At 31.6% G+C, this 27879-nt stretch overlaps 3 protein-coding genes across 3 annotated transcripts; 2 read left to right on the top strand and 1 right to left on the bottom strand.

Annotated features, from left to right (window-relative positions):
- Positions 1-5728: 5728 nt before the first annotated feature.
- On the bottom strand, positions 5729-8067 carry LOC110622470 (probable xyloglucan endotransglucosylase/hydrolase protein 32). The gene is made up of 4 exons (XM_021766971.2): positions 7658-8067; positions 7468-7568; positions 7111-7328; positions 5729-6499 (listed from the first exon to the last, which is right to left on the bottom strand). The coding sequence occupies exons 1-4, from the start codon at positions 7854-7856 to the stop codon at positions 6133-6135; spliced, it is 885 nt and encodes a 294-aa protein (XP_021622663.1). The 5' UTR covers positions 7857-8067; the 3' UTR covers positions 5729-6132.
- Positions 8068-16140: 8073 nt separating this feature from the next.
- On the top strand, positions 16141-19686 carry LOC110622260. The gene is made up of 5 exons (XM_043959468.1): positions 16141-16299; positions 17417-17578; positions 18348-18435; positions 19089-19155; positions 19249-19686. The coding sequence occupies exons 2-5, from the start codon at positions 17449-17451 to the stop codon at positions 19300-19302; spliced, it is 339 nt and encodes a 112-aa protein (XP_043815403.1). The 5' UTR covers positions 16141-16299; positions 17417-17448; the 3' UTR covers positions 19303-19686.
- Positions 19687-21718: 2032 nt separating this feature from the next.
- On the top strand, positions 21719-23602 carry LOC110623723 (ankyrin repeat-containing protein BDA1). Its single transcript, XM_021768742.2, has 2 exons — positions 21719-22473; positions 22551-23602. The coding sequence occupies exons 1-2, from the start codon at positions 21883-21885 to the stop codon at positions 23490-23492; spliced, it is 1533 nt and encodes a 510-aa protein (XP_021624434.1). The 5' UTR covers positions 21719-21882; the 3' UTR covers positions 23493-23602.
- Positions 23603-27879: the final 4277 nt, after the last annotated feature.

Genomic DNA, 27879 nt, shown 5'->3' with positions numbered 1-27879 from the left:
ACGAGATCCTGGCCGTTTTTGCTCCGGGAGGTCTTTTTGAGATCCTCGCCGGCCGTTTTTGCTCCAGGAGATCTTACGAGATCCTGGCCGTTTTTGCTCCGGGAGGTCTTTTTGAGATCCTCGCCGGCCATTTTTGCTCCAGGAGATCTTACAAGATCCTGGCCGTTTTTGTTCCGGGGAGATCTTTGTGATCCCGCCGGCCTTCTATCTTTTCAGGAGATCTATGTTTCCAGGAGGTCTTTTTGGTATCTGTTCTTTTCTTTTCCTAAGAGAATTAATACTCACAATAATAGAGTTAATCATTGCATTTATAAGATGGTGTTATTTCGTGCTTTTATAGTACAAGAATTTCTTTTCACAAATATTCTAAGGAAAATACCTCTATAGTTTGCTCAACCTTTTGTCCCTCCAATGACCATGTTGATGGTCCCACTGGATCCGTCGTTCACCTGCCCTGCTCCCACTCTTCTGAGTGTTTGTCCTGTCGGGTTTAGCTGAGGCCTTTGCTCTTCTGGTTTCTTTATGAAGTTCTTGAGGTGTCCCCTCTTTATTAGTCTTTCGATCTCAGCAATCAACTGGAAGCAGTTATTGGTGTGATGGCCGTTCGCGCGATGGTACTGACAATATTTGTCAGGATCTCTCTGGTTTGCTTCTGCTTTCATGGGCCTAGGCCATTGGAGGAACTCCTTGTCCTGGACGGCCATGAGCACTTCGGCTCTAGAAACGTTGAGGGGAGTCGGTGTTTCTGGAACCCACGGAGGGAGTGACATTTGTTCTGAGGCCCGAGGGGAAGGTCTTTGGTTCCTTCAATCCCAGGGTTGTCGGTAAGGCCCAGGTCTCTTGCCATGCTTTTTCTCATGCCTCTCCGGCCTTCTTTCCTCCGGTTCTTTCCCCTTATCTGTCGCTCCTTGGGCGAACCTGCTTGTCACTAAGGCATCATCATGCCTTATATATTTTTCGGCCCGTTTCATCAGCTCGGCCAGTGAGGTCGGAGGCTTCCTGCTCAACGAGCCAAAGAACTCTGCTGAGGTCGTCCCCTTCTGTATAGCTTCTACAGCCCTTCTTTCATCGAGCTCGGAGATTTGCAGGGCCTGCGTATTGAAACGGGCGACATATTCCCTGAGTGATTCGTCTTTCCTCTGTCTGACCGTTTCCAAGTAACTCGTCTTCCTATCTGCGGGCACCCCGGCGATAAACCGGCTGATGAAGCGGGTGGCCAGATCTCCAAAGCTACTAATGCTTCCTGCCTCAAGGCTGTTGAACCACGCCCGTGCTGGCCCCGAGAGCATCGTAGGAAATACCTTGCACATCAGGGCGTCTGACAGAGTTTGCAGCTCCATGAAAGTCTTGTAGTTCAAGACATGCTCCCTAGGGTTCCCAGGCCCGTCATAGGCTGCCATTGGTGGCATCATAAACTTCTTAGGCATAGTCTCCTATTGTACCCATTTTGAAAAGGGTGAAGCAGTGGGTAGGAGAGTTTGGTTCTGACCCTTCGCTCCCAGCTCGGCCAAGAGCTGCTCCCTCAACTTCTACAGCTTTTGGTCTACGCTCTCCCCTTCCCGCCTGGGCTTCCTCTCCTGGTAGGCCTCCTCTTCCCATGTTTCACTCCCTATTCTTCCGGTGGTTTCGGCGGAGTAGCTATCGACTTCGTCATTTTCTATCATCTCCCTCGCCCTTCTCCCATGAACTCGAGCTGCCGGCTCTTCCTCTTCTTCGGCTCTCCTCCTCCCGTCTCCGGTTTCTTGGCTGGCAGTTCTGGAGTGGTTGAAGGTAGGCTGAGGTTCATTGGTCTGGGGTTCTTCTACCACCGGTGACATGTTGGCGGGGGTGCTAAGGCCCCATTGTTGCATTATCTGCCCCAACCAGTGGGCGGTGCTCTGTAGTTGAAGGGCCATGGTTTGGAGGTCTTGGTTGGACCAGGTGGCGGCGGAAGCATTCCCCGCCAGGCTTGGTGAGGGGTTGAAAGGGATTGGTGTTTGGTTGTTTGGTGTTGTAGGACTGGAAGAAGAGAACTGCTGCCCCTCTTGGGCAGAGCTCAGGTCATTTGGAGTGACAAGATTATTTTCCTTGTGGTTAGCCATTGTGGATCTCAGTGGGTGTTTGTGAGAGTGGAACTCCGGCGATGAAAAGATCTCATTCGTTCCCACAGACGGTGCCAATTGATGATCTGAGATCCAGAAAATAGGGTTTTACAATGGGTTCTATAAGACTGGAAAAAACCTTAGACCTAGAGGAGAGTATTTCTCCTTTTATATGTTTCCTTTTGGCTGCTAGTGACGTGTAACAGAACGTGTATCATTGGACCACCTATCCCTGCTACGTTGATACGGACGTACGAGGGAATCAGATCTCTGTCCCATGCATAACGGCCCATGATTCTCCCCAGGTACGCATGCGGATGGTCCCACAAAGCGAATGGGCTGAACTCCTTATGGGTTCCGAGCTGGGCCAGAAGATAAGGATAAGGCTAGGCCCAGAGGGGATCTGTTCATTGGGCCGAATGAGCTGGGCCGGCCTGATTGGAGAATCTGACTGGAGTCCGGTCTTCAAGGCTGGCGGTCTGGCGGGTTGGGCTTGGATCATAAGGAAGACCTGAGGGCCTCTAAGTACTGGGCTGATATCCTAGGCTTGGCCCCAGGCCGGGGCGAAGGGATCCAGCGGTCATCAGTTATTAATTGTTAGCATATAAATTACAGCACAAGTATACTAGGACACATATTAGAAACCTCCAAAGCCTTATATTTGAAAAGAGCAATTAACTAATTCAAAGCCAGACTACTAGAACACTTCTTGCACATTCATCGTCAGACCACATTGAAACTTCCTTTATCATGAAAAGAGTATAGCAGAATACAAGATTCTATATGAATGTGTAGTAAAGTGAGCAACTTGAGTTCAAACACAGTGGACTAATTAAAGGATACACGACCTCTATCAAAACTGTCAAAAAAAGAATGTGAAGCTGGAAAATTTTCAGTAAAAAATTATCTTCTCTTTACTAAAAATTTACCCAAATATTAGAGAATGTATGATAAAGTCTTATTGAAAAGTTTTTTAAAAAAGTTTCCACTAGATAATAAATAAAAATATGAAAAAGAAATCATAAAAACTAGTCATTATCAAATATCTTGCTATTGCATCTTAGGATAAGAAATGATATAGCCAACACTTATATTTTTCAGCACCAAATCATTCTAAGAGAAATAACGTCAAGACATAAGTAACCGCTTAGATACATAAAAATTAATGCAAGATGTTTCATGCAACAAACCATATTAAATTCAATGACAGAAAAAGAGTAAGAGATTAATAAGATAAAAGGCTCAGGATATGAAAGGAAGGACTTACATAAATTCAACACTTATATTTTTCAGCACCAAATTCCCAAGCAAACTTTAAAGGATGTATAATTTTTACAATGCATAATTTTCACATGAAAATGATGAACGCTTTAAAGGATATCTTAGAAAGGAGGGATTGTATAAAAACAACTGCCCTTTTATCCAAAATATAGTAAAGAGTATTGCAGGTTACTTTGTAGAATTTCACTTTATCAAAGAAATTATCAAGGTTTTATATTTAACAGCAAAATAAAAAATAACAATAATAAATCAAGGTTTTATATTTAACAGCAAAATAAAAAAATAATAATAATAGAGATCAAAGGCATAATGCTGTTGGAAATCATACCGACATTAAGGCTTCCAAGTCATAATTGATCAATTAGTCCAGACAACATACCTTCACATAATCAAATGCTGAAATTACACGTGAACGATGCAACTTAGTGGGCCATTGATCTTGAGCTTCATAAATATCATTCCTGCAAATGCGTTGCCATTCATCAAAGTGAGCCAACATTTCAACATCCATGGTGAAATATAATACCAGCTGAAGTGCTGGCAGCTAGTCCTATTGATGAACCAGTTGAAAATTCCTCAATGTTCTAGGGATTTCTTATTCTACCCCCAGACCAAATGTCATCATAAGCCAGTGACCCAAAAATAAGCTTTGCTATAAGAACTACTCCAGTATACCTCAATTTGTACTTAACATAGCATTTTGTTTTCAACGAAAAAAAAAAGTTAACCTAATCTACATTCTGATTGCAATAAAAAAATATTTTGACATGTCTTTAAAACCTCATATACACCTAAGCTTCAATGTCAAGAACTTGATTTTTGAAACTTCTTGAACCCATGTTGTCTTGTATCCAGGTACTACTATAATATACTTCAGTCCATAAGGAATCCCATGGAGAGGTCTTGTCCAATTAAATCAGTATTTAAATTTGGCATCAAAGAAACAATTTGACAACAGTTACAAAGAAACAGGTTCAAAATACACAACATGAATAGATAAAAATTAACTAGACAAGCTCATATTTCCAACATGACTACCCTCAAAGTCGCTTAATTTTATGATGCACCAACAAGGCAAAAAATGATACATTCATATTGCTGGAGAAAATGATATTAGATCTTAGATTGTAATAAAAGTGAACAGGTAAGATACCCAAATCCACTCATTTGGCAATCAATTCAGCAACTTTCTTTGCTTGCTTATATGCTAATTCATCAGTAAGCTTCAAAAACAGGATTGTACTTGATGTTGAAAATCAGAATGGATAAACTCCAGTATATTTCTCCTTTGCATACCTTTTTAATCTCTGCAGAAAATTTTGTGAGCTCATGAGAGGGCAGTGAGAGGCAGAGAGGGGAGGAGCATCGCGGAGAAGGGAGGAGCATCGCGTCGCGTCGTGGAGAAGAACATAGCGTCAGCGTCGCATCACAAAGAAGAGCGTGGCATCGGCGAGTGGCAGTGTCACGTTGTGGAGGGGAGCGTCCAGCACCGTCGGTCGTATGTGGAGGGGCAGCGTTGGTCGTCCTGCGACATCGTCAAAGGGAGCTGTTCGTTACTTAAACGGCTGCGATGGCAATAGCAGCATGGGAGGGGAGATGATGGCGACGTAGGCTTGGGAGAGGAGAGGAGAGGAAAGTGAGGTGCGGCTGGTTTTTTCAAATTGAAAGATGTGTTAGGTTTTTTATGTATTCTTTTAACATTTCTGATGGATTAGTGACAGAATCAATTCTGTCACTAATTATTTAAAAATCAGTTGCTAATCCGTCTAAAATATATAATAGAAGTATTCATTGCTAATCCGCCGCTGATTCTGTCGCTAATTTTATTTTTTTGACAAAAAAATATCCATTGCTAAATTTGTCGCTGATAGTCTATTTTTTTGTAGTGAATGTTGAACATGATATTCCTGCTTTGAAGTGGATAGTGGCCACAGTTGATAGTTTGAATAGTTGTTGCAGTATCGTCTTCCACTTCCACTCGACCAAAAGAATGGTCGTAAGCCAAAAGAATAGCTTGGCGACATGCCAAGGTTTTCAGCACCTTTGAATTTAAAATATCAAACTAAAAACGACAGTTCCAAAATAAAGCCTCAAAATCAATATAGATACATTTTGCAATCGCATGAAGCGGGAGTTGACTGTGAATAAATTTGAGTTAGCTAAGAAAAGGAAAAACCCTTACAATCTACCTACTAGCATATGATAAAAGGAGAAAATGGTTAGTGAAATGTTCAACTTACCTGTTGGTCAATTGAAAGGGCACAGGAATATGGTGGCCACTGGTCCTTAATTATTGAGATAGGGGAATCATTTGATGCTTATCATTGAAAAATGCCAAAATAAGAAAAGGGGTAAGAAAAGAAAATGATTCAAAACAAAATACTTGTGTTTGGAAACATTCTACACTTTTCAATTGCCCACCAACCACCCCATTTTGTTTTATTTGGCATTATGGCCCCTCTGCCTTCTGCATAATTGTTGCCTAAGCCCACTGCTTTTTTACTAAAAGTAATTGTAAAAACATTATATATATAAATTAGTACATAATTAAATAAAAAAATCATTTGTTTTATTTGGAATCAAACTACCTTTGCTGCATGATAATTCTTGCATGTAGGATGTAACTAGGACTTATCTCAAGACACCTTCATAAATGAAAGGACACAGGACAAAAAAGAAAAGAAAAGAAATCACTAGACAAGTAAAATTTCTTTTCCTTTATGAATGATTCTCTACGCATGGAACAAGTTAGTGTTCCATGTTTTCACTTTTAACGCCGACACTCGGGTGTTAAAGAATGGTCTCTCTTGGAGTCTTTGCAATAGTTATACACCATATTGCGAGTTTGAACCCATCTCATGGCTCTATATTGCTGCCTTGAAAGTCCGCCGGACCAGGAGGGAGAGGCGGAGACTGGGCGGCACCAGGCAGGTGAATAGGCTGAGCAGCCAGCTGCTTTGAAATTGGTGTACCTTGCAACAAATGGTTGGTATCTATAATCTGCTTTATATTTTCCATCTTCAGTAGCCCAAGAAGAGGCATCCCATATTGAACCATAAATCCACATTGGCCTCATTGGAAAAGTTTCATCACTCTTCTTAGGGTACCTCCTTATTGGCACATCATCAACAAGGAATCTGAAATAATACAAATAACTATGGTTTAGAATATGACATTTCTAAATTGACTAGGTATATAAATTCTTCCTAATTTTTTTTTTCTTTCTGGTGAAAATATTAAAAAAATTAATTTATAATATAGTTTCTAAAATTTAACAAAATCTATATATTTGTCTCTACTTTAATGAAAAATAATTTAATTCTTAAAATTTTATTTCGATTAGCAAAATAATCATTTTATTAAAATTTAATAATTAAATACAGTATTCATCTAAGGGTAATAACTAACAACATAATAATTATATTGTTTCATAATTAACCCGTGTTTCTTGCAGAAGCCACTCATGATTCAGATTCACCACATCCCACTAAACAACAAGAAAGTCCTGGCAAGGGAATGTGACAAGTGTTTCATCATTGGAATATTTCACTAAAACTCAAAAAAATAAAAAAATAATAATATAAAAAATTTATCGATTAAATTATAAAAAAAATAAAAAAAATCTGTTTATCATTCATTATTACCGTTAACTATTGAATTAGTGATCGTTTATCTATAAAATTTTGAAGTTATTTTATTTTAATCGAAACATCGATCGAAAGATTGAAAAAATAAAAAAAAAACTTACATTATCTCCTTGGGACTCCAAAGAATGGCATAATGGTGAAAATCTTGTGTAGGATCAAACCATAAATGAAACTTCATTTCTCTTCCAATGATTTTTCCATCTCCACTTCCTCTTATGTAAACATTGGTCTGCAATGTATAGGGTTTCCCAAATGTTGTGCCAAGGAATTCTATGTCCACTTCATCATGGAACCCTGGATGAGCTTCATTGTTTGAAAGCTGCCATTAATCCATTAAGAAGAACAACATATTAATAAACTTTTCATCAACCAATGAACTTTACTTCATTAGTCTCCATTAATAATCTAAATTGGAGACAAATGAATTGAAAAAAAAAAAAAAAACTTATAATCCTCACATAAAAAGCTGTGATAACTCCAGCAGTGTAACCAGGTTGGAGCTTAATGGAGGCACCAAAGTACCCAGATCGAAATGCTTTAACAGATTTGAATCCACTTCCTGTAATAAAGTTTCAGAGGAATGATTATCAGTAAATTGCCAAAGAAAAAAGAAAGAAAAGCTTACTTAACCAACCAAGAAATTATGACCTGAGGTGCTATCTAGCCAGATTGTTAATGCATTTTGGTCTACTCTTTGATGTGTGTAACCCCAGAGATTTCTATACCCTTGATAAAAGCTCATTGATCTGAACCTAGAACTTGGCCAGTAGCCAGGAGAAGGTGGCCATTGAGCAAAGCTTGAAGAAGGGATCAAAACACTGAGAAGAAGTAAGAGGAAGAGGGCCATAGGAGGAAGTAGAGAGAAGTGGAGGAAATATATGGGAGAGAATGAAATGATTATGCATATAAATGCATGAATAGAGAGAGAGCAATGGCAGAGTACACTTGATATTAATAAAAAAAGATCTGTGACTTTAGAAGGTGAGATGAGATGATACAAAGTTTTTTTTCCATGATCAAAGGTTTCGAGTTAAATACGAAATATCTTTATAAATTTTGAAATTAAGGGGATGTTGATGTAAATTTGAATTAATTGAGCTAATGAATTTTAAATACCGAATAGTTTATTAAAAAAAAAAGTTAGTGGATCCTTGCAAAAAAGTAATGAGAAAGGTTCATGAATGTTGAACAACTCGAAATCAAAGATAAGTCTACAATAAAAGTAGATAAAATGAGGTTTTGGAGATTCAAAGAACAGTGCCACAACATTAGCAAAGTGATTAAAACTAAGTAATATATAGATTTTCAGAGTCACAACTACTCCCTGACTCACTGTCTGAACAATTATGAGAAACCCTGTTGGGATACAAGTGCATGGTTGGAAAGCTGTGGAAACAAGAGGAGGTACAGTTAGCTCTTAAATGTGCTCCTTTGGGCATGTGTGTGACACCATAGAAACCTGGACTTGTGTTGATAAAAGTCAGGGAATTCATCTATTTATGGAACCCACAATTATCGATCATGGAGTATGGAAAGATGAAATTTACCTTTAAATAGATTAAATTTGACATTTTTTAAGAATAAATTTAACGTTTTAGCCTTTAAAAAATAATTAATTCAATCCACGAACATATATTCTGTAAAAAAATAATTTACCTGTCACTATTACTCAGATCCGTACGTATGAATGCGTTAGAGCACCTCTCCACGTCTGGCGGCTATTTAATTTTCCTATGTGCGCGTACTGTTAGGATTACAAAATAACTGGACTAACTATTCTCTCTCACGTCATCACACCGGGTTGAGTTATCTCTTATTGGAGCCGCGCTCATGAATCATCCGACTTGTTCATGCGTCCCGACTTGAACTTACGGTACTGAATTGGTCTGCTCAAGGATAGCCTGATGAGTTTTGAACTTATTTACTTTTTTTGGCTCGGTTTCACTCCAAATATAGAAAGTCCAATCAAACTATATTCTCATATCCAATAGGGTAATTTTACCATCATTCCGAAATAAGCTTCTGGTACTAGGAGTGAAGATCTACTTAGAAAATATAATTGCTTAATAAATTAATAGTTTACTGTATAAAATGATTTTCCTCATACTTAATATCATCTGTCTCATAACAAATTTTAAAAACTATATTTCTAATAAATTTTTTAGAAAAGTAATAATGGTGAATCCAAAATTTTCTTTTTCACACTGTTAAATTTCCCCTGTCATGACAGTTGCTAGAGAAGAGAGGATGAAATTGTAGGTCAGATTCTGATATAGTCAATTTGGGCTGGTGAATTTAATGGGGAGTAATGAGTCTCTTATCTTCATTAATGGAGTGGGTCATGTGGCTTTCAAATAGGTCCCATGTTGTTTTGATTGCATGTCTAGTTGATTTACTCCTGAAATTTAATCTCATTTTAAATCAGAAGACTATTTCAATTTTTTTTAAATGGAATTAAAGATTGAGAATTAAAAAAGTAAAATTTAAAATTTTTCAGATTTATTCAAATACACTTATTATTAATTTAACTCTGTAAGTGCGCACTAACTCAACTTCAGATGCAGTATTTATTTATAAAAAAAATTAATATTTATTTTTAAAACAATACTACCAGAAGTGTTACCAGACAAGATATTATGCATTTTCTAATTAAATTATTTCATTTAAAGATGGTATGATTGTTTTGGTGCCTGAAATTATTCTAATTGCGGACTTAAACGTGAACAAAATGGCAAAGCAACTGCAGATTTTGTACGGTCACATGAACACTATTGTGTCGGCCATGGAAGCAAAGCATGAGATCTTCAAAGAGATGGTGGCAAAATTGAATATCTATATATATATTAATTGGCCGACAAATCAACCTCACACCTCACTCAAACGAAATTGAATATTTAATTTGAATTATTATAGATATCATATTTATAAAATATGTGTTTTTTGTTATAAGTTAAATAATTAATATTTATATAATTTAATCTATAAATGTTATGAACATTGAAAAACATTATTATTTATACCAACAATTATTATTGTGATTTTTTTTAAATAAAAATTAAAAATTAAAAGAGTAAAATCTGAAATTTCTAAAATTTATTTAAATGCATTTGTTATCAGACTATATGAATGTAAAAATTATTATTGTGATTAAACGTGATCCTCCATTATTTTAAAAAAGTGTCTGTGATGATGAAGCATTATGGCACCAATGTCAATCTAGGTGGACGAATAGTGCAAAAAAGGTTGCTCTCCCTATGCTCTAGCATGATAGATTAAGATTCTGTTTGGCATTGTAATTCAATATAAAATAATTATTTTTCAAAAGAAATATTACTTTAAATGTTGTTAAAAAGATCCTGTAAAAAAGTTATTACATTATTTGATATTATTATAATTAAATATGTAAATTTTAATTTTAAAATAGTCTAATTATCATGTTTAAAAGAGTTTTTTTCACAATAATGATATACATGTACAATAATTTTTAATAATTTGAAGTCTATGAAAAGCTATAATAATATTTAAAAGGTCTCAAAATTATAAAAAATTATAAGTAATTCAATCATTCAAATTGAATATCATATTTTAAAAGGTGAAGAGATATATAAATAAGAATATTTACCATTGCTCAGAGAAAATGTCTTGCAATTAATAAACCAATGAAAAACACAATGTGAAATACTTTATTATTGTAGGATCTTCCGTGCTATTATTTATTTAAATGTGTTGTAAAGAGGAAGTTGAAACAGTTCGATCCAAATTGACTCAAATAATTTTTTGATTTATTTTCCATTTAGTATAACATAATTAATCCAAATTATTTAGTAGATTCATACTAATTATTATATATAATTTTGATTTGCCATAAATCATCGATGTGAGATTCTTTTTCAAGAATACAGTTGAACGTTGCATTCTTCTCTATTAAATTTGCGACGTTCTCATCGCAATTGAATCAGACACAATTGTTAAATATGATCGGATCTTTGGGTATTATGGTTTATAAGTACTTCAGGCGGCTTCACTTCATCTCACATAGATAGTCCTTTCTTTACAATTCCACTAGTTCTACATAATTTTTCTGACCCAACTTAATTCTGATACCAACTGAAACAGTCCGATTCAAATTGATTCAAATAATTTTGAATCTATTTTGCAGTTGGTCCAAAATGATTAACCTAAATTATTTAATAATTTCGTATTAACTATTATATACAATTTTAATTTACCATAAATCACCGATGTGAGATTTTTTTCCAAACATACAAGTGAAGAAGTGATATGATTTTACAGGTATATCATCTTATTCCATGCAATATATTTTTACCCATATTTTTTATTGAATTGAATGAGATGGTAATTTATATTTTATATATTAATAATTATATATGTTTTAAAAATTATGCACACAACATGTTAATAAAAGAAATACCTCAGTTAGGAAAGAGAAACAATCAAATGGTTTTTTTTCATATTAAAAAATAATATTATAAAAATTTATAGATTAGAAGGTAAAAAAAATGAATTTTTGTCACCGACACAAAATTTGGATTTAAAGGAACCATACCCAATATATTGTATATTTTGTTTGAAACATGTAATGAAGACTCCTTATCATGGCAGGTTCAGAAACAAGCTCTGTATTTTCCCTTATTGTAAGCAGTGTTAGTGTAGATCCTCAGAGATTCTTTCTGGTAGAGAGAGTGGGATTATGTCTCTTAAGAAGCAGCCATATTTTCTAAAAGATCCAAAATTTTTAAGAGCTAAGCCTAAGGGACCACTTCCAAGATGTTTCTTCCATATTTTCACTGTGCACACCGTTTTAACAACAAATCTTTATGTTTAAACACACAAGTAAATTGGTTTTGACTGAAACTCCAAACTCACAGTCTCACAGACAAGTAGACATCAAATTTTAAATTCGATTAATGTATTAATTTATTTTTTAGTATAAACTCGAAACATATAGTTTTCAAGTAATTGAGCTTTGGAGAATAATCTATTTAAAAGAATAACTTAATATACTTGAAATGTGCTTTTTATAAGTTCAAAAATAATTGATTTCTGATAGAACTAGAATTATTTTTTAAAATCCAACTTAATTCTAGATTATAGAGTTTTGACTATTTAAAAATATTTTAACAGTATGATTTAGAGTTTTAATTATCGTAAGACTTTTACGCAATTCAAATTTAGAAGGCCGAAGCCTTTAGCTCAATGCTCATCTCCCTTAGATTTCGACCAGAAGGTTGAAATCTTAAAATCTCAGCATTCAAGATGTCAAAATCTTTTGTGAGTTCAAAATTTTGAATTATTTTAATTTTTGAATTATTTTTTAGGTGTTGTCCGTGTAACTGTAGTGTCAATGAGTTAAAATTTAGGGAAATTTATAGTTTAATTTTTAAGTATTGTTATTATTAACAAGTCAGTTGCTATAGTTTTAGAAATTTATTAAAATATTCTTATATTTTCTCTCCGTTCCTCCCTCTTCTTTTTCTCCTCATTCTCCTTCTTCTTTGATTTTTTTTCTTTTTTTTTTCTTTAAGTTGAAAGAGGCAATTTTTCTTCTTCTTCATTATTATCTTTTTCTTCTCATTCTTCTTCTTTTTTTTTTTATTCTTTTTTTTCTTCATGGTCATTTTTATCTTTTTTTTTTCTTTTTCTTTTTTGAAGAGGAGAAAGAGGAGGAGAAGAGATTATTTTGTTGATAGAGAGAAACGATAAAAACATTTTAATAGATCTGAAAAAAGATAAAAACGTGTTTTAATAGATCTGAAAAAAGATAAAGACGTTTTAATAGATCTGAAATGTAGGAGCTGACTTGTTAATAATGACAATATCCAAAAACTAAATAAAGGGTTTTATTTGAGAGCAAAATTGAATTAAAATTTTTTTGCATCTCTCATATATTTTTAATGGAAAAAAGAATGAAAAGACTATTTCGTTGACAGAATGAAAATATAAGGACGTTTTAATAGATTTTTGAAAATGCAGGAACTGACTTATTAATAATAGTAATACCCAATGACTAAATAGTAAATTTCTCTGAAATTTATGAATTTAAGTCTACACTAGCATCATAAAATTAAAAATTATTTAGAAAAATTGAAAATTTTAGATGGATTTTGCAGTATTTATACAAAGGAATTAAATCTCAAGAAGTGATCCATGCACATAAAAAAACCCCAGATCCCCAGAAGCCTTTCACATTTCCATGCTTTTTCTAAACGTTTATTATAAAAAAAATACTATTGGCTAAAAAACCACAATTTTGCACTTAATTATAATTATAGTTAAAATTTTTAATTTTAATAAAAAATTCTCAATTTTTAAATTTATTACGGTCAGTTATTAAGATAATTTATCAAATTTAACTAAAAAATTTAAAATTTTATTTTTAATCACGATTATAACTACAACTTTTAATATTAAATCTAAAATTTTGATTTTTTTTATAATTATATTCAACTCTGAAAATAATTTTAATAAATATTTAATTAAATACATATAATTAATTTTTTAATTGTAATTAACCATATATTTAAAAATATTTAACTCTTATTATTCTAATTTTTAATGTTTATAATCTAATTAACTATATACCTTTAAGAATATTTGATTTATCCTAATCACTAATTTAAATTTTTAAAATTTCTAATTTAAAATTAGTTAGATTCATAGATTTATTCATAATTTAAAATTAATTAGATTTAGAAATTCATTTAAAATGGAGAATTCTTATCCTCTAATTAACCATATAGCTTTAAACATATTTAATCTTTATTATATTAATCTCTAATTTTAATTTTAAAATCTCTAATTAAAATTAGTCAAATTTACAGATTCATTTAAAATGAAAAATTCTTATAATCTAATTAATCATATACCTTTAAAAATATTTAAGTTTTATTGTATTAATTCCTAATTTAAACTTTAAAATTTCTAATTTAAAATTAGTTACATTTAGAAATTCATTCAAAATGGATATTTCATATTTTAAATTAGAGATTTTGAATAATAAAAGATAAGTACTTTTAGATTATTGAATTAATTAGAGTTAAAAAATTTGGTATATATATTTAATAAATATTTTAAAAAATAAATAAATAACACATAGTATGAGATTTACACTTATTTAAAATTGATTAAAATTATTTTAAAAGCGGATTATAGTTATAAAAAAAATTAAAAACTTTAGGTCTAATATTAAAAATTATGGTTATAATCGTGATTAAACGTGAAATTTTAAATTTTTCTACTCAATTTAATAAATTATCTTATAAATAGACTATAATTGAAATAAATTTAAAAGTTGAAATTTTATTCTTCAAAATTAAAAATTTTAGCTATAATTGTGATTATGTGTAAAATTGTAATATTTTCTAATCAATACACCTTATAAAGAATGTATTAGTACTTTTTCTTTTTGACGCAAGCTTCTTTCCTATGTGATCTCTTTGTGACTCGATACTCTCACTTTTTTCTCATCCTTAAACCTAACTTCTTCTTCTTTTTCTTCCCCATGGAAGACGATCGGTTTCAATTGACTATAAATGAAAAAGAAAATATTATTATCCTTATTAAAAGTTCAAGAGATATTTCGATCGTCACTTATGATTTCTGTATAGTGGGGATATTTCTCACATACAATCAAATTAATTTTTATAATATGTAGATTTCTTTGACAGATTTATGGCGGTAATCATCGGACAGTTATTGTATTGAAGGATTTAGTTCCTAGTTATAAGCTGGACATTTTATTTTTGATGAAAACAAAAACTCTTAGTTATCGTATGAAATTTTTTTTTGTAGTTTTTTACATTTTGATGGTTGCTTCTCAGTCAATAGATAAGGATTGAGAGGAGACATTTCGTTAATGTGGAAGAGTCATGGGTCTGTTTCTGTGGTTGGTTTTTCTTCAAATTTTATTGATTTGATTGTTTCGAAAGGTAATGTTCAATGGAGGTTTACTAGTTATTATGAGTTTCCGGAATCGCAACGACGACGTTAGCCTTAGAATCTTATTCGAGTTTTATTTCGTAGAAACTCTCGTGACTTTGTTTGAGAGACTTTAATGATTTATACTCAAGAGATGAGAAAGAAAAATGAGTATTTTTGCCAAATTATGACACTTTAAAAGTATTTTTGTCAAATTATCTTATGCAGGGGTTGATTTTAAATGATTCTAAATCTTGGGTTTGATTTTAAATGATTCTAAATCTTGGGTTTGATTTTAAATGATTCTAAATCTTGGGTTTGATTTTAAATGATTCTAAATTTTGGGTTTGATTTTAAATGATTCTAAATTTTGGGTTTGATTTTAAATGATTCTAAATTTTGGGTTTGGTTTTAAATAATTCTAAATCTTTTTTAGACTCTAGAACTATATTTCTGTTAGATGGTTCGTCGTAATACTATTCTAACTGCGTATACTTTGACTAGAAAATCTATTAGATATAATCGTTTTTCTATTTGAGATAATATTTTTTTTATTTGATAAAATTTTATTAATACAATAGACTTGAAAAAAATTTTTAGATAAAATTAAATTAAAATAAAATTTATAGAGAGCTGAATTTGAAATTTTCTTATAATTCCTTTTTTTCCCCTTAAATATTGCTATCATTTTTTTAAAATGCAATTTCCTCACCAAAATATGGTGCGGTTTAGTTTTGGCCATAACTAATTCTGAATAGATGGATTTGATTTTAAGGAGCTGAATTTGAGTTGAAAAATCACCTACTATTTTAATTTTTGATTTCAAATCTTATTAAAGTTAAAAATTATTTAAAAATAAAAAATTAACTTAAAATCAAATTAAATTAATTAGCTTAACTTTCAATTCCATTCAAAATAATTTTAATAAAACCTAAACCTGGCATTCCAGTCCAGACAGCTCCATGTTTACTCGCCTTACCTACCGATGCAAATTAAAAATTAATTAATAATGGATATTTCACAAAATAATAATTCCCATCGTTATTTTTCTTAAAAAAGAATTAAAATTGTTTATTTCTAAATTTATTATTAATATTTGGAATCCAGTTATCCCAATCAGACGAATAAAATATAGCCACGTGCGGCCAGCTGGTTTGCTCACATAGATTTTGACACCTTCTCAGCACATTGGATTCAAAAACCTGCACAAATCTTTTACTTTGTCTCCCTTTAATTTTTGTTCTTCCTTTCTGGCCAAATTCTCGAATCTTCCTACCACACCAGAGATAGCTAGAACTGCATAAGTGAGTGCTCTTTCGGCGTAAACCCATTTGGAGCCGTCCAAAACGAAGGTGCGCTTTCTTTCTCGTCTCTCTCTGTTGAGAAATTCTATATGGGTTGTTGTTGTTTTTAGGAAGTTTTCCTTATATTGATCTTTAATTTCAATGCTAATCATGTGAATTATAATGGGTTTCTCTCGTTTTTGTCATTACCAAGTTATCAATCAATTGGGTATGCGAATATTTTGATTTTAATGATTGGTCTTGTGTAAGTGAGTGGAAGCAGTTTGCAAGAGTGAATTTTGAGCTGCTTATTGTGACTTCACTGGTTGATTCGATAATTTAGTTGCTTTGTATTGGCTTGATTGGAAAAAAAAAATCAATGCTTGTTAGGACTATGAGGCGAGGTTATGGCTTGACAGCTATTACCTTCTGGGTTTATGAAATTGGCCTCAATAGTTTGCCTAATTGAGTCATCGGGGACTTGAAGTTACAACTTTTCTATTTCCTTGGGAAACTTGTTCCAGAGTTTTAAAGTGAATTGTGTGTTTGTTTGGTTACCAAGATAGTAAGATGCTTGAGATAATTTTAGGGACTAAATTTTGCACTTTACAATTTTTTTAAGTTGTATTATTTCTCTTATTTTTATCAATTTGGTTTATAGTGTTTGGTTTTGTTTCAATTATTTTCAATGGGTTTAGTTTGTGTTTTCATGTTGATATGGAGTTGAGGTGGGCTTTAGATGCTAATAAAAATTGTTGAGTTGGATAATGTGGGTTCATTCTGAATCCCAAAATTCACAAGACAGAACTATGGTGTTTTACAAAAAAAAATGAAGATTTCGTAAGGGATTTATCTTTTACTGCCACTGCAGGATAGATTGGGCTTATGCCTTGACTCGTTGGATACAACTAAAACAAAATCAGTAACTTGTAAAACAAATTAATAAAATCGAAAGTATAAGATATAATTTAAAATGTGTTCAACATTCAGGAAATTTCCTATTGTAAGCTCATATTCATGGTATTCATGGAAATATTTTTGGGTCAATTTCTAATTTTTAGCTTTTGTTAAAAATTAATTTTTCTCGCTTTGTCACTTAATCGTACAATCATGTTTAACACATGAACTTTTTTCAATGGAAATTTTGATTCTCACATGCTGGTGCTATACTATAAAATTTGTGTAGAATAATAGCTGAGAAGGCGATGGTTGTCCACAATGTCCAGAGTGGAAACAATGGAAATAAATGACAGCAGCAATGCACATTCCCATGATAATGGGCATTTGAGAGGTTCAACTAACTCCAGCAAAGAGAATTCTTCCGAAAAAGATGTCTTTGTTAACCATGGTATGTCCCTTCATGTAGCTATAGTGCTGTACATTGTCCAAGGGAAGCTTTTATATGTTATGAAATCCAAAAATTTGCTGTCTGCACCGTTACTTGTCCAGCATCACTACTAATCATGTGTTAATAATATTTTCAAGGATTGTAAACCATTCTGTAAAGTAAGTCTACAAAGAAATTTCTTGCATTTGGTCAAACTTTCATGAAGTTAAGCATCCAACTCCTAGAGATGTTGGAGTGTGTGTACTAATAGCTGATGTTTGATTGCACTTCAATTTAAGAAGAAATCAGGTCTTGATAACAGAGGCATGATAGTACAATTAGTAGCCAGTAGCTAGGAACATAGCTGTTCTAGCCAAATCCTGATTACTTACAGTTAAATTGTCATTTTCAGGCTAAAAGTTGAAATCCTGATTAGCCCTATTCAATCAATTAGATCCTCAAATAGGTTCTTAGGAACCTCGACTTTTGAGCAATTGGGTCTCATTATTCTATCTGTTATCCTTGTTTAGTCATGGGTGAGGCGTGAATAAATGAATGATGATCAAGTATGAGACTTGAACTGTCCAGCATATCATAAAAGATCAATTTATGTCTAATTCGGTTATTATAGACCGTTTTCTCCTTGCAATGACAAAATCATTGTCTTCAAAAGACAAGTTTTCCAAAAAGGACTGCTCTCTTTTTTCTTTTTTCATTTGTATACTAGCTGTTAACTAAAATTCTGCGCACAAATGTTCTTTGAGATAATGAGGATGGCTTTATGATGCAGCTGAGGTAGCTTGGCATGAAAGACGAAAACAGTGGGTGGGTGATCCGTCTCAAAAGTCACAGAGAATGCTTAGAGAACCGATTATGAGGTTTCTATTCCTTTTCTAATTGTGCATTCACCATGCATGATTTATTGTTTTATGTAGGTCCTCTGGTTGAGATTTTCTCTTTCTTTCTTATTGGAATTTGCCTGTTTAGTTTCTTTCTAATCTTTCTTTTCCGTACTATTGTATAAGCAAATAGCAAACAAAAGATGAAAGTTTATGCACCTTTTATTTCCTAGTCAATCATCATAAATTAGTGTTTATGAGGGTGTGAGTGGTGGCAGTGCTTGAAGCATTCTTTACAGTATTCACATTTATGTACTTGTATTATGATTAGCCTGATCATGAAATTGTTGGGCAATCTTTCTCCTAGGAGAAAGGAAGGGAATTGGCTCATTTTGTTTCTAATATATTGGGAACTTTAGGAAGAGGCATATAACAGTGCTTTTTATCTCCCGTATAAATATTTTTTTGGCCAACTTGTGAGTTGTTAATATTTGTAGGAGTTTTTGTTTGAAGTGACTTTATTTATATTCCTTCTTTCTTTCCATTGATTGAAATAAAAGTACCTACAAGCTTAGCTTTAGAGAATTCTCGTGTTCACAAATTGTGGGAAAGTTGCGGCTTACTTGTCAATGTTATTCCATTTTATCATCTATTCTTCCAGCTCGAAATAACCATGGAATCTTGTTTTGCAGTTGGACCACAACATATGAGGATCTGCTTTGCTCTACGGAACCTTTTCAACAGCCAATTCCCTTAGCTGTAAGTTCCTTAAACTGTTGAGAAGCTTTCATGTGCGTTATCACTTGTGGGATAACATTGATGTGCCCTTTTTATTTGGCTGGGGGTATGCAGGAGATGGTGGACTTCTTAGTTGACATATGGCATGAAGAAGGCCTTTATGACTAGACTACTGGAAAATTAGTCATGTTGGCTGCACAATGTTGCTTGTGCAGATCACCCATAGGCTGTGCTGACGTTTTCCCTGGGAACTGGATGAATTGGTACATAATTGATGATTCTCTTGTTCTTGATTTACTGAACGACATTTGAAATGTAAAGTTAATTGAATCTAGTATCTTGCTATAGGCTTTTTACTGATGGCCGTATGTTAAACTAAATTTCTGAAGACAACTGTTATTTCCTTTGATCTTCATCTTCCTGTTACTCTGGTAAAGCAAGGTAACTTTAGAGAAAGCCAGGACAGAATAGCAAAAGTTTGAGTATTGTAAGTTACTATTGTTCTATCCTGGGAGGAAGTATATGAAGATTAGGCTGCTTCTTTATTGTCAATGTCTTCTTCTCTGCACTTCATGCTATGTGGGCACCTCCTATTCATTTATTTTTGTTGGGGTTGCATTTTATATTACAGCATCCCTCTCTCTTTTTCCCCAATAACTTTCAGTTAACGGATTATGGCTGCAATTTCCCTTTACTTACCATTAGCCTTGTGGCTAATATTCATATTTTTTTTTTCTCAATAGAAAACGCATTCATTAAGAGATCAAAGCAATGAGCAGGCCAGAGAACCAGCCCCACAAACAAGCCCAATTGTCGCTAAAATATGAAAAATCCTCAACACTGCAAGCTCTAATACAATACATAGGGCTCGAAAGACCAGTAAGAAAAAAAAAACTAGCTGACAGAAGCAGAAAGAAAACAGTAGGTACCATTGCCTGCCTGTGTTCTCCAATCGGAAAAAGTCCATCAGCGACTGGAAAGAAACAAACACATTGAAAACAAGCAGTCTTTCGGCAAGCATTGGGCCACGAGAACAAGAAAGATGATCTCAGTAGAAATGGAGAGTTGACTGGCAAAACTCACGCAGCACTTTGCTTTCAAGGGTTAGGCCGTCGTCGAGTTATTATATATCTCCCTGAAATACCAGTCTTCACAGCAACATCCACTCTCTCGTTGCAAATCTTGACAGACTTGGAGATGAAGAGCAACATAACAACCCACCATGTGCCATGCCGATCAATAACTAGCCTGTAAAAGACATGGAGAAACAAGAAAAACAAAGTAGAGATTCAAATAGCGTCCTCTTTTAAGTTCTAATCTATTTTAGCTTCCACAAAAAATGCCTTAGCTTCCACAAAAAATGTATATACAATTATTGTCCAAAGGGTCAGAATGTTACTTTAAAGAAAGAAAAACAAGGTGGGGGAGGGAGCTTGAGGATCCTTACAAGGGCCAAGGGTTTGCTTTTGTATCAATTTTTTTTTTAAATAGAAATCGGAGATTGAAGAAATAGAATATGAGATTTTTCAAATTTGTTCAGATGCACTTACTACTAAGTTAATTCAGATGCACTCACTATTAAGTTAAATCTATGAGTGCTTTATATCAATTCTATAAATTATTATTGTGCTATCAGATAATTCAGATACACTTACTATTAAGCTAAATCTATGAGTATTTTATACTAATTTTATGAATTATTGTTGTGCTATCATTTTCGTCGAAACTTTTGTTTCAATCACGTGAAGAGAACAACTTGTATTTATATAATTATAATTATAATTAATTAAGAAGTCAATAGAATTAAATAAAAGTTAGGTGGCTACCATATTTTCAATTTTATTTTAGATATTAAAAATGAATTTTAATTTTTTAAAATAAAATAAAATTTATCTGATGGGATTCTTGTACAATGTATTTAATTTTAAAATTTAAAGTTGTTATTAGTTATTTATTTTTTAAAAGAAACTTGTCTAATGTAACACATCATGAAATAATTTAATACGGATATAGTTCAAAAGATTAAAAAAAAGGATATAACTTTAGGAGTGTCAGTTTATTACTGTAGACTTATAATTAATTAATTAATTATATATAAAAGCATGTTAGTAATATTAATGGTAAAAAAAACCAAATAATAACATAATATCATAAAATTTATTTAATAAAAATAAAACATTATCAAAAATAATAATTTTTAAAATTATCCATATTTTACAGACAGTAATTGTTTTTCGATGCAAGTAATTATATCTCGTGAATAAAACATATGGATCATATAGCTAAGTAAAAATGATCAGCATATCTTACCTGTCACATAGGATGTGTGAATTTATAATTTAAAAAAAAAACAAATATTAAAGGAGAGAGAAATTTAATGAGCCTTTTGCTCTCTTAAAACTTTGGATGGAGAGTTTTTCTCTCATATGACAATCCGGTTTATTATATAATAAAAAAATATATAAAATTTAGTATGGTTATGGTTATATAATATATTATTGTAAAAATTAGACATTGTATGTAATGATTATCTTGTGCAATTTTGTTTGGTATGCCTATAAATAGAGTACCCATTTCATGAATAATCATGACCAAAATGCTTCCTCTCTTTTCTAGCTTGTTCATGTTCATGTGTGTGATTCAAACTGAGCTTCAGGATACTTTCTTATTTGAAGTTATCAACGAAAATATCTCTATCATCTTTCTTCTGTGTCATTAGAGCCCAGCAATTTCAACAGTTTGGACACAATGGACGGTAACCTCTTTGTTGCCGCTCGTATAGGGGATGTGGAGACCCTGCGCAATTTGCTGCCAGAAAATAATAATCCAGCAGCCTTACCACAGAGCTCCAAGTGGACGCCCTTACATATAGCTTGCTTGTCTGGGAAAGTGGATTTCGCCCGGGAGTTTTTGAGACGGCGTCCACAGTTTCTTAAACATGAGAATCCTGATGGTTGTACGGCTTTACACTTGGCTTCTTCCATTGGGGATCTACAGATGGTCATGTTGCTGCTGACATTTGGACGGGATGATGAGTCGATGGACAGAGAGTTTTGCTTGAAGAAGGATAATGATAAGAGAAATCCTCTTCATCATGCAGTCATTAAAGGTAGTGTAGAGGTGGTGAGCAAACTGCTTGAAGCTTGTCCGGAGTCTGCTCTAGAGGTGACTGCTCAGAAGGAGACAATATTTCACCTGGCTGTGAAGCATAGAGTATCTGTCTCTGGTGAATTATTCTCACAACTACTCGGCGGACCATATACGGAGCATCTCCTGAATTTTGGTGACAAAAAAGGCAACACAGTGTTGCACTTGGCCTCGGTCAGGAAACAAACACAGGTAATATTCATAGTGAAATCTGCAAGTTAATTATCTAAAATCAAGTACACGTTAACATCGATCTACTGCTTGTGCAGATAATTAGGCTCTTGACTGGGTGGCGGCCAAACTTAGACGCCAACGCTGTCAACTCAGCGGGGCTTACACAGCCTAGCTTAGATGCTAAGGCTGTGAATTCAACTGGGATTACACGGCCTCGCTTAGATGTGAACGCTGTAAACTCAACTGGGCTTACGCCTTTGGATCTTCTAGTGGTTGACCCCATGAATGTCACGGATATGGAAATAGAAGGAATCATTACATCTAAAGGTGGAATAAGGCTAAACGAGAGTGAGGAACAGCGTGAATATTTGAAAAGCATCGCAAGCTGGATTTTGGTGATGGCATCAGTAACTGCGGCTGCTAGTTGCCAGATTGCTGTCTTCCTAAAAGGGGGTTTCTGGCAAAACTCCTCCCCAGTCTCAGGTGGCAATGTAACTTTAATTTCCAACTCAACTAATTTCTGGGCGTACACTTCTCCAAGTGCCAATTCTAGTTCAATTGTTTCCAACACCACAACTGCCATACAGAAGGCCGACAATACAAAAGTTCTCCACAATCAACATGGTAAAACTGAACCAGCTTCACTTCCTTATTTGTTGGCGTCCCTGGACGGAGCAGCCTTTCTGTTATCTATTTGTCTCATAGTACTTGTGCTGTTCCCGACATCTACCAATAAATCTAACCTTGTCAAATGGCTATTTTTACGGTATCTGACTTACGGAAGCACGGTATCACTCGGTTTCTTATTTTGGCAACTGGTGACAGCTGAAGAGGATTTGGCATTTCAAAATATTTTATCTGGGATTTTTCTGGTTTTTTTATTAGTTATTGTCATATTAATTGCAATTCCGCTTTTCAAAATTTATTTCAGTTATCGCAGGATTCGTAGGAAAGAGATGAGTATGAGGAGGATGCAGTTTCAGCATAGGGAGAAAAATTTACTAGTATCTGGTCCATGTGAATTCAAGTTAAACTAAATAATTTTATATAGGTGTATTTAATATTTTCCAGAGCTATTTCATGTCTTTTTAATTTGTGGAAATCAGAAATTGAAGGAGGTCAAAGGAGTTTGTGGGGTTCTCTTCAAGTTTTTTCTTACTATTTTACAATATTCCTCTTAACCGTAAGCAAGTCGTTGTTTCCTGCTAAATGACTGGGTCTGTGTTTGGTTCTTGAAATATAACGATATTTCTACTTAAAATTACTTCTTTAAAAACCCAAAATATAAAGTAATTTTTCTCCTAAAGTTAGAAGATTCATCGATGGAAGGTATAAAGCTCAATGAAGCCTAAAGCTTCAAACCCGTAACATGATAGAACTAGTCGTTTACCGAATTGTGCGGATATTAAAATATTCTATATTATTATTATATAAAATAGCATAAAATTATTTTATAAAATATAAAATATTTTCTCTTTTATATCTAAATTTTAAATTTTAAATTATAAATTATTAATTTATGAAAAATAAATCATAATATCTTATTTTATTTTTTAAAATTCAAAATAATATTAAAAAAATTATTAATTAAATATAATCATAAAATAAATAAGATAACTCAGGAGAAGAATTAAAAATTTAATTAATATGCATGATTTTCAATTCTAAAATAAAAAATTTAAAGATTTTAAATATTAATTAAATACAAAACGATGGATTAACAAAAGTTAATCGTCAAAGAAAATTAAAAAATGTTAGTACTTACTATATTATATTATTAATATTCAATAACAAATTTCATTCAACGAACTATAATTTTAGAAAAATAAAATTTATTAAGTCTTAATAGTGGCGTCAGCAACGGTAATGGTAGAAGGACAATCATTTGAACCAAATAATCCCAATATTTGAATAACTCGCATTCAACTCCTATATTTATTTAAGAGAGTTGACTCAATATTTGAATAATTCTCATCCAACTTCTATCTATCTGATGAGAAGGGAAAGGGATAATTGATGACCGCTGGATTTCACTATCTCGGTCTAAGGCCAGCCCCACGATGACAGCCCATGACCTGAAAGCTTCTAAGTCTCCCGCGTGAGCCAGGTCCAGCCCGCTCAGTCTTAAGACCGGACCCCATTTAGATTTCTCAATCAGGCCGGTCCTGCCTTTTCCGGCCCAATGATCAGACCTCCTCTAAACTCAGCCTTAATCTCATCTTCCAGTCCAGTCCGGAAGAAGAAAGGTGGCCAGTCCATCCATTTGGTGGAACCATTCGCATGCGTGCCAGAGGAGAATTAAATGGCCGTTACGTATGAAGCAGAATATCTGATATTCTCGTACGACGACCGTATTAGAATGGCAGGGATAGGTAATGGCGGTAAGACCGTTACACGTCATTGACAGATAATGGAAAAATGATAAAGGGGAGAAACACTCTCCTCTCAGATTAGGTTTACAGAACGCTTTGTAAACCCTATTTTCTGGATCTCAGATTATCACTATTCAAAAGAGTTGAGTTAACCGGTAAGAATTGTGCAGTCATATATTCCATACCAGATATAAAAAATAAAATGAAATTTATAAAATAAGAATTAATTAAAAATAAAGGAGATAGAGTCGTGTAAAGAAAATTATGCCAATGAATTTTATATAAAATGAACATGTAAAGAATTTTATATAGAATGAACATGTAATTAATGTTACATTTTTATATAGGGCGAATAAATTAAAATTAGTACAATAATTAATATAATAAATTATAATAATTTAAATTTAATAATTTGTTTATTCAAAATTTGTAACGCTTGATTTTACTTTTTATTATATTTTAATTATTTATGTTTATTTATTTTTTATATAAATTATTTGAATTGAATAACATATTAATTTAATAATATTTTATGCAATTAATTTTATTAATTTTTTAATTATTTTATATTTTATCACCATTAATATTTTTTATAATAATTTTAATTGGTCGTATATAATTATTCTATATAATTTTTCATATTAGAGGAATAAAAATATATAATATTTGTTAATTAGATTATAAAAATTATCAAATCAATAAATTAATACGATAGTGAAATAGTAAAAATTTTTTAGATAATATTTTGTTATGGAATTTTATATACATATATATATTTATTTATTTTTGACAATAATTTATTTTTATTAAATAAGATAGTTATTTCTTTTTATAAATATATTTTTAATATTATATTTATTATTAAAAAAATATAATAATTTTTTTAATAATAAAATATAATAAAATTTGTATTATAATATCAATAATATATTACATTAAAAAGTAAAAAAAAATCAAAAAATTAGTAACCATCACTATAATAAATTATACTTATTATATTAAAAAAAGTAAGAAATCAAAAAATTATTAATAATGATGATAAAAGTAATAAATTGTATTTAGCATATATATTAATTATTATTTTATATAGAAATACAATTAAAAATGTATAAAAAATTATAAATTTATGCCATATAAATACAATCTCTCATAGATTTGTTATTATTCAAATAGTATCAATTAATTAATAATGTTGATTATAATTTTTTTTAAATTTATTTATTACTAAAAATAATAATAAAATATATATATTAAAATTTTTATTTTATTATGATTAATATATTATATTAAAAATATTATAAAAACTTAAAAAGTCACAAACTAATACTAATAGTAATTATAAAAAATTAAAAAATTATATATAAATTACAGTAACAAAAATAATAGATTTTATTTATTATGGACGATTGAACACTTTCTCCTATTATCTTAGTCTAAAAAGGACATGCAAGCAAAAAGAGGAATAAGTAAGAGAGCAATTAAAAGGGCAAGTAAGATTTAATCTTGAAAATCACAACTCAACAATAACAAAACTAAAAAGAGAGCATCACTAGATCAGTTGGAGGCGGTGAAGGCAGGTATAAAGAGAGAGAGAGAGAGGGAACACCTCAGTGGAACTACCATACACCAAACTGATCAAAAGAGAGAACAACCTGAGAAACAAATGCCAACAAAAGGGAAGGCAAAGAACGACTAATGATGACCTGAGTCCCACTGCCTAGCATCAGAAACTAAGGATCACAGCTAGGGAGCCCTTCATATTTGTTAAAACAACAATACAAAACAACAAAGGAAAGACTAAAGGTAAACAAGATCACCAACCCTGAGAGAAAGCCTCCATTAAGTCTCAAAATAAGCAATTAGCAATTATTTACATCTCCACCAAACAGGGAGAGGCAAACCCATGTCAAATGGCACTTGGAGAAGTTTTCAAAGAAGCAAAAGAATTGGTAAAATCAAGAAAAATGCGAGACTAAACCTCAAAAAATTATATTCTCTGTCTGTAAGATAAAAGAGAGTTTTTCCTCCTTCAGTATAATTCTTAACATTTGACATTTATTTGATAAATTAAATTGGTATAAAGTTTAATTTCTAATATTATGAAAATTAAATATAAAAATAAAAATATTACTATTTAATGGTGTTTTACTTTTTAATAATATAAAGATAATATAATTAGTGAATAGCCTATTCAAAAAAAAATCTAAACATTTATCATTTTTACATTTATATTCTAACATTAAAACCTTAAATAATAAAATTAATTATTTTACATTTACTTTAATTTAAATTATTTATTTTAATCAATTTTAACAAAACATTTTTAATTTACGTGTCATGAGTAATATTATTTTTTTAAAAATCTATTAGATAAAAAATTAAAAAATTTATAACCTAGATAACTAAATTAAATCTGAAAAATTATTAAAAAATTACAATATAGTTCCTAAACTTTTATTTAACTAATAAAATAGTCCTTAAAATATATATTTTTATTTCAACAATACTCTTTTTTTTCAATCCTATTATTTACTTTTCATTATCATTTTTATACACATTTTGTAGTTTAATAAAAATTTAAAATATAAAAAAATTATAATATAAAATATAAAATATTTCATTTTATTTAATATAATTGATATGAAATTTCAGCTAATAAATTAGCATATATCATACGTTTACTTATTATATAACTGAACAAAATAAAAATATTGAATATTTTAAATAATTTACTAGAGACATAATTAATATATTTAAATTTTTACAAAAATTATAAAAAGAATGACTTTACACGCTAAAACATATAAAATATAATTTTAATATTATTAATATAAAATATAATTTTTTATATATTAAAATATGTGCATAATAATTTATAATGGTGTGTATAAACTTTCTACTTTAATATATGATATTTATATATGATATTTTATTTGTAATAAATATTTGTTTAATATTATATATGATAAATATAAAATAAATATATAAATTAAAAGACTATATATTTATTAATACAAAACTTTAGGGATTATATTATAATTTGCCATTAATT

Source organism: Manihot esculenta, chromosome 9, assembly GCF_001659605.2.
Source record: "Manihot esculenta cultivar AM560-2 chromosome 9, M.esculenta_v8, whole genome shotgun sequence".
NCBI lineage: Eukaryota > Viridiplantae > Streptophyta > Magnoliopsida > Malpighiales > Euphorbiaceae > Manihot > Manihot esculenta.
The sequence above is the reverse complement of the archived record's forward strand: the minus strand, read 5'-3'. Positions and strand labels throughout refer to the sequence as shown.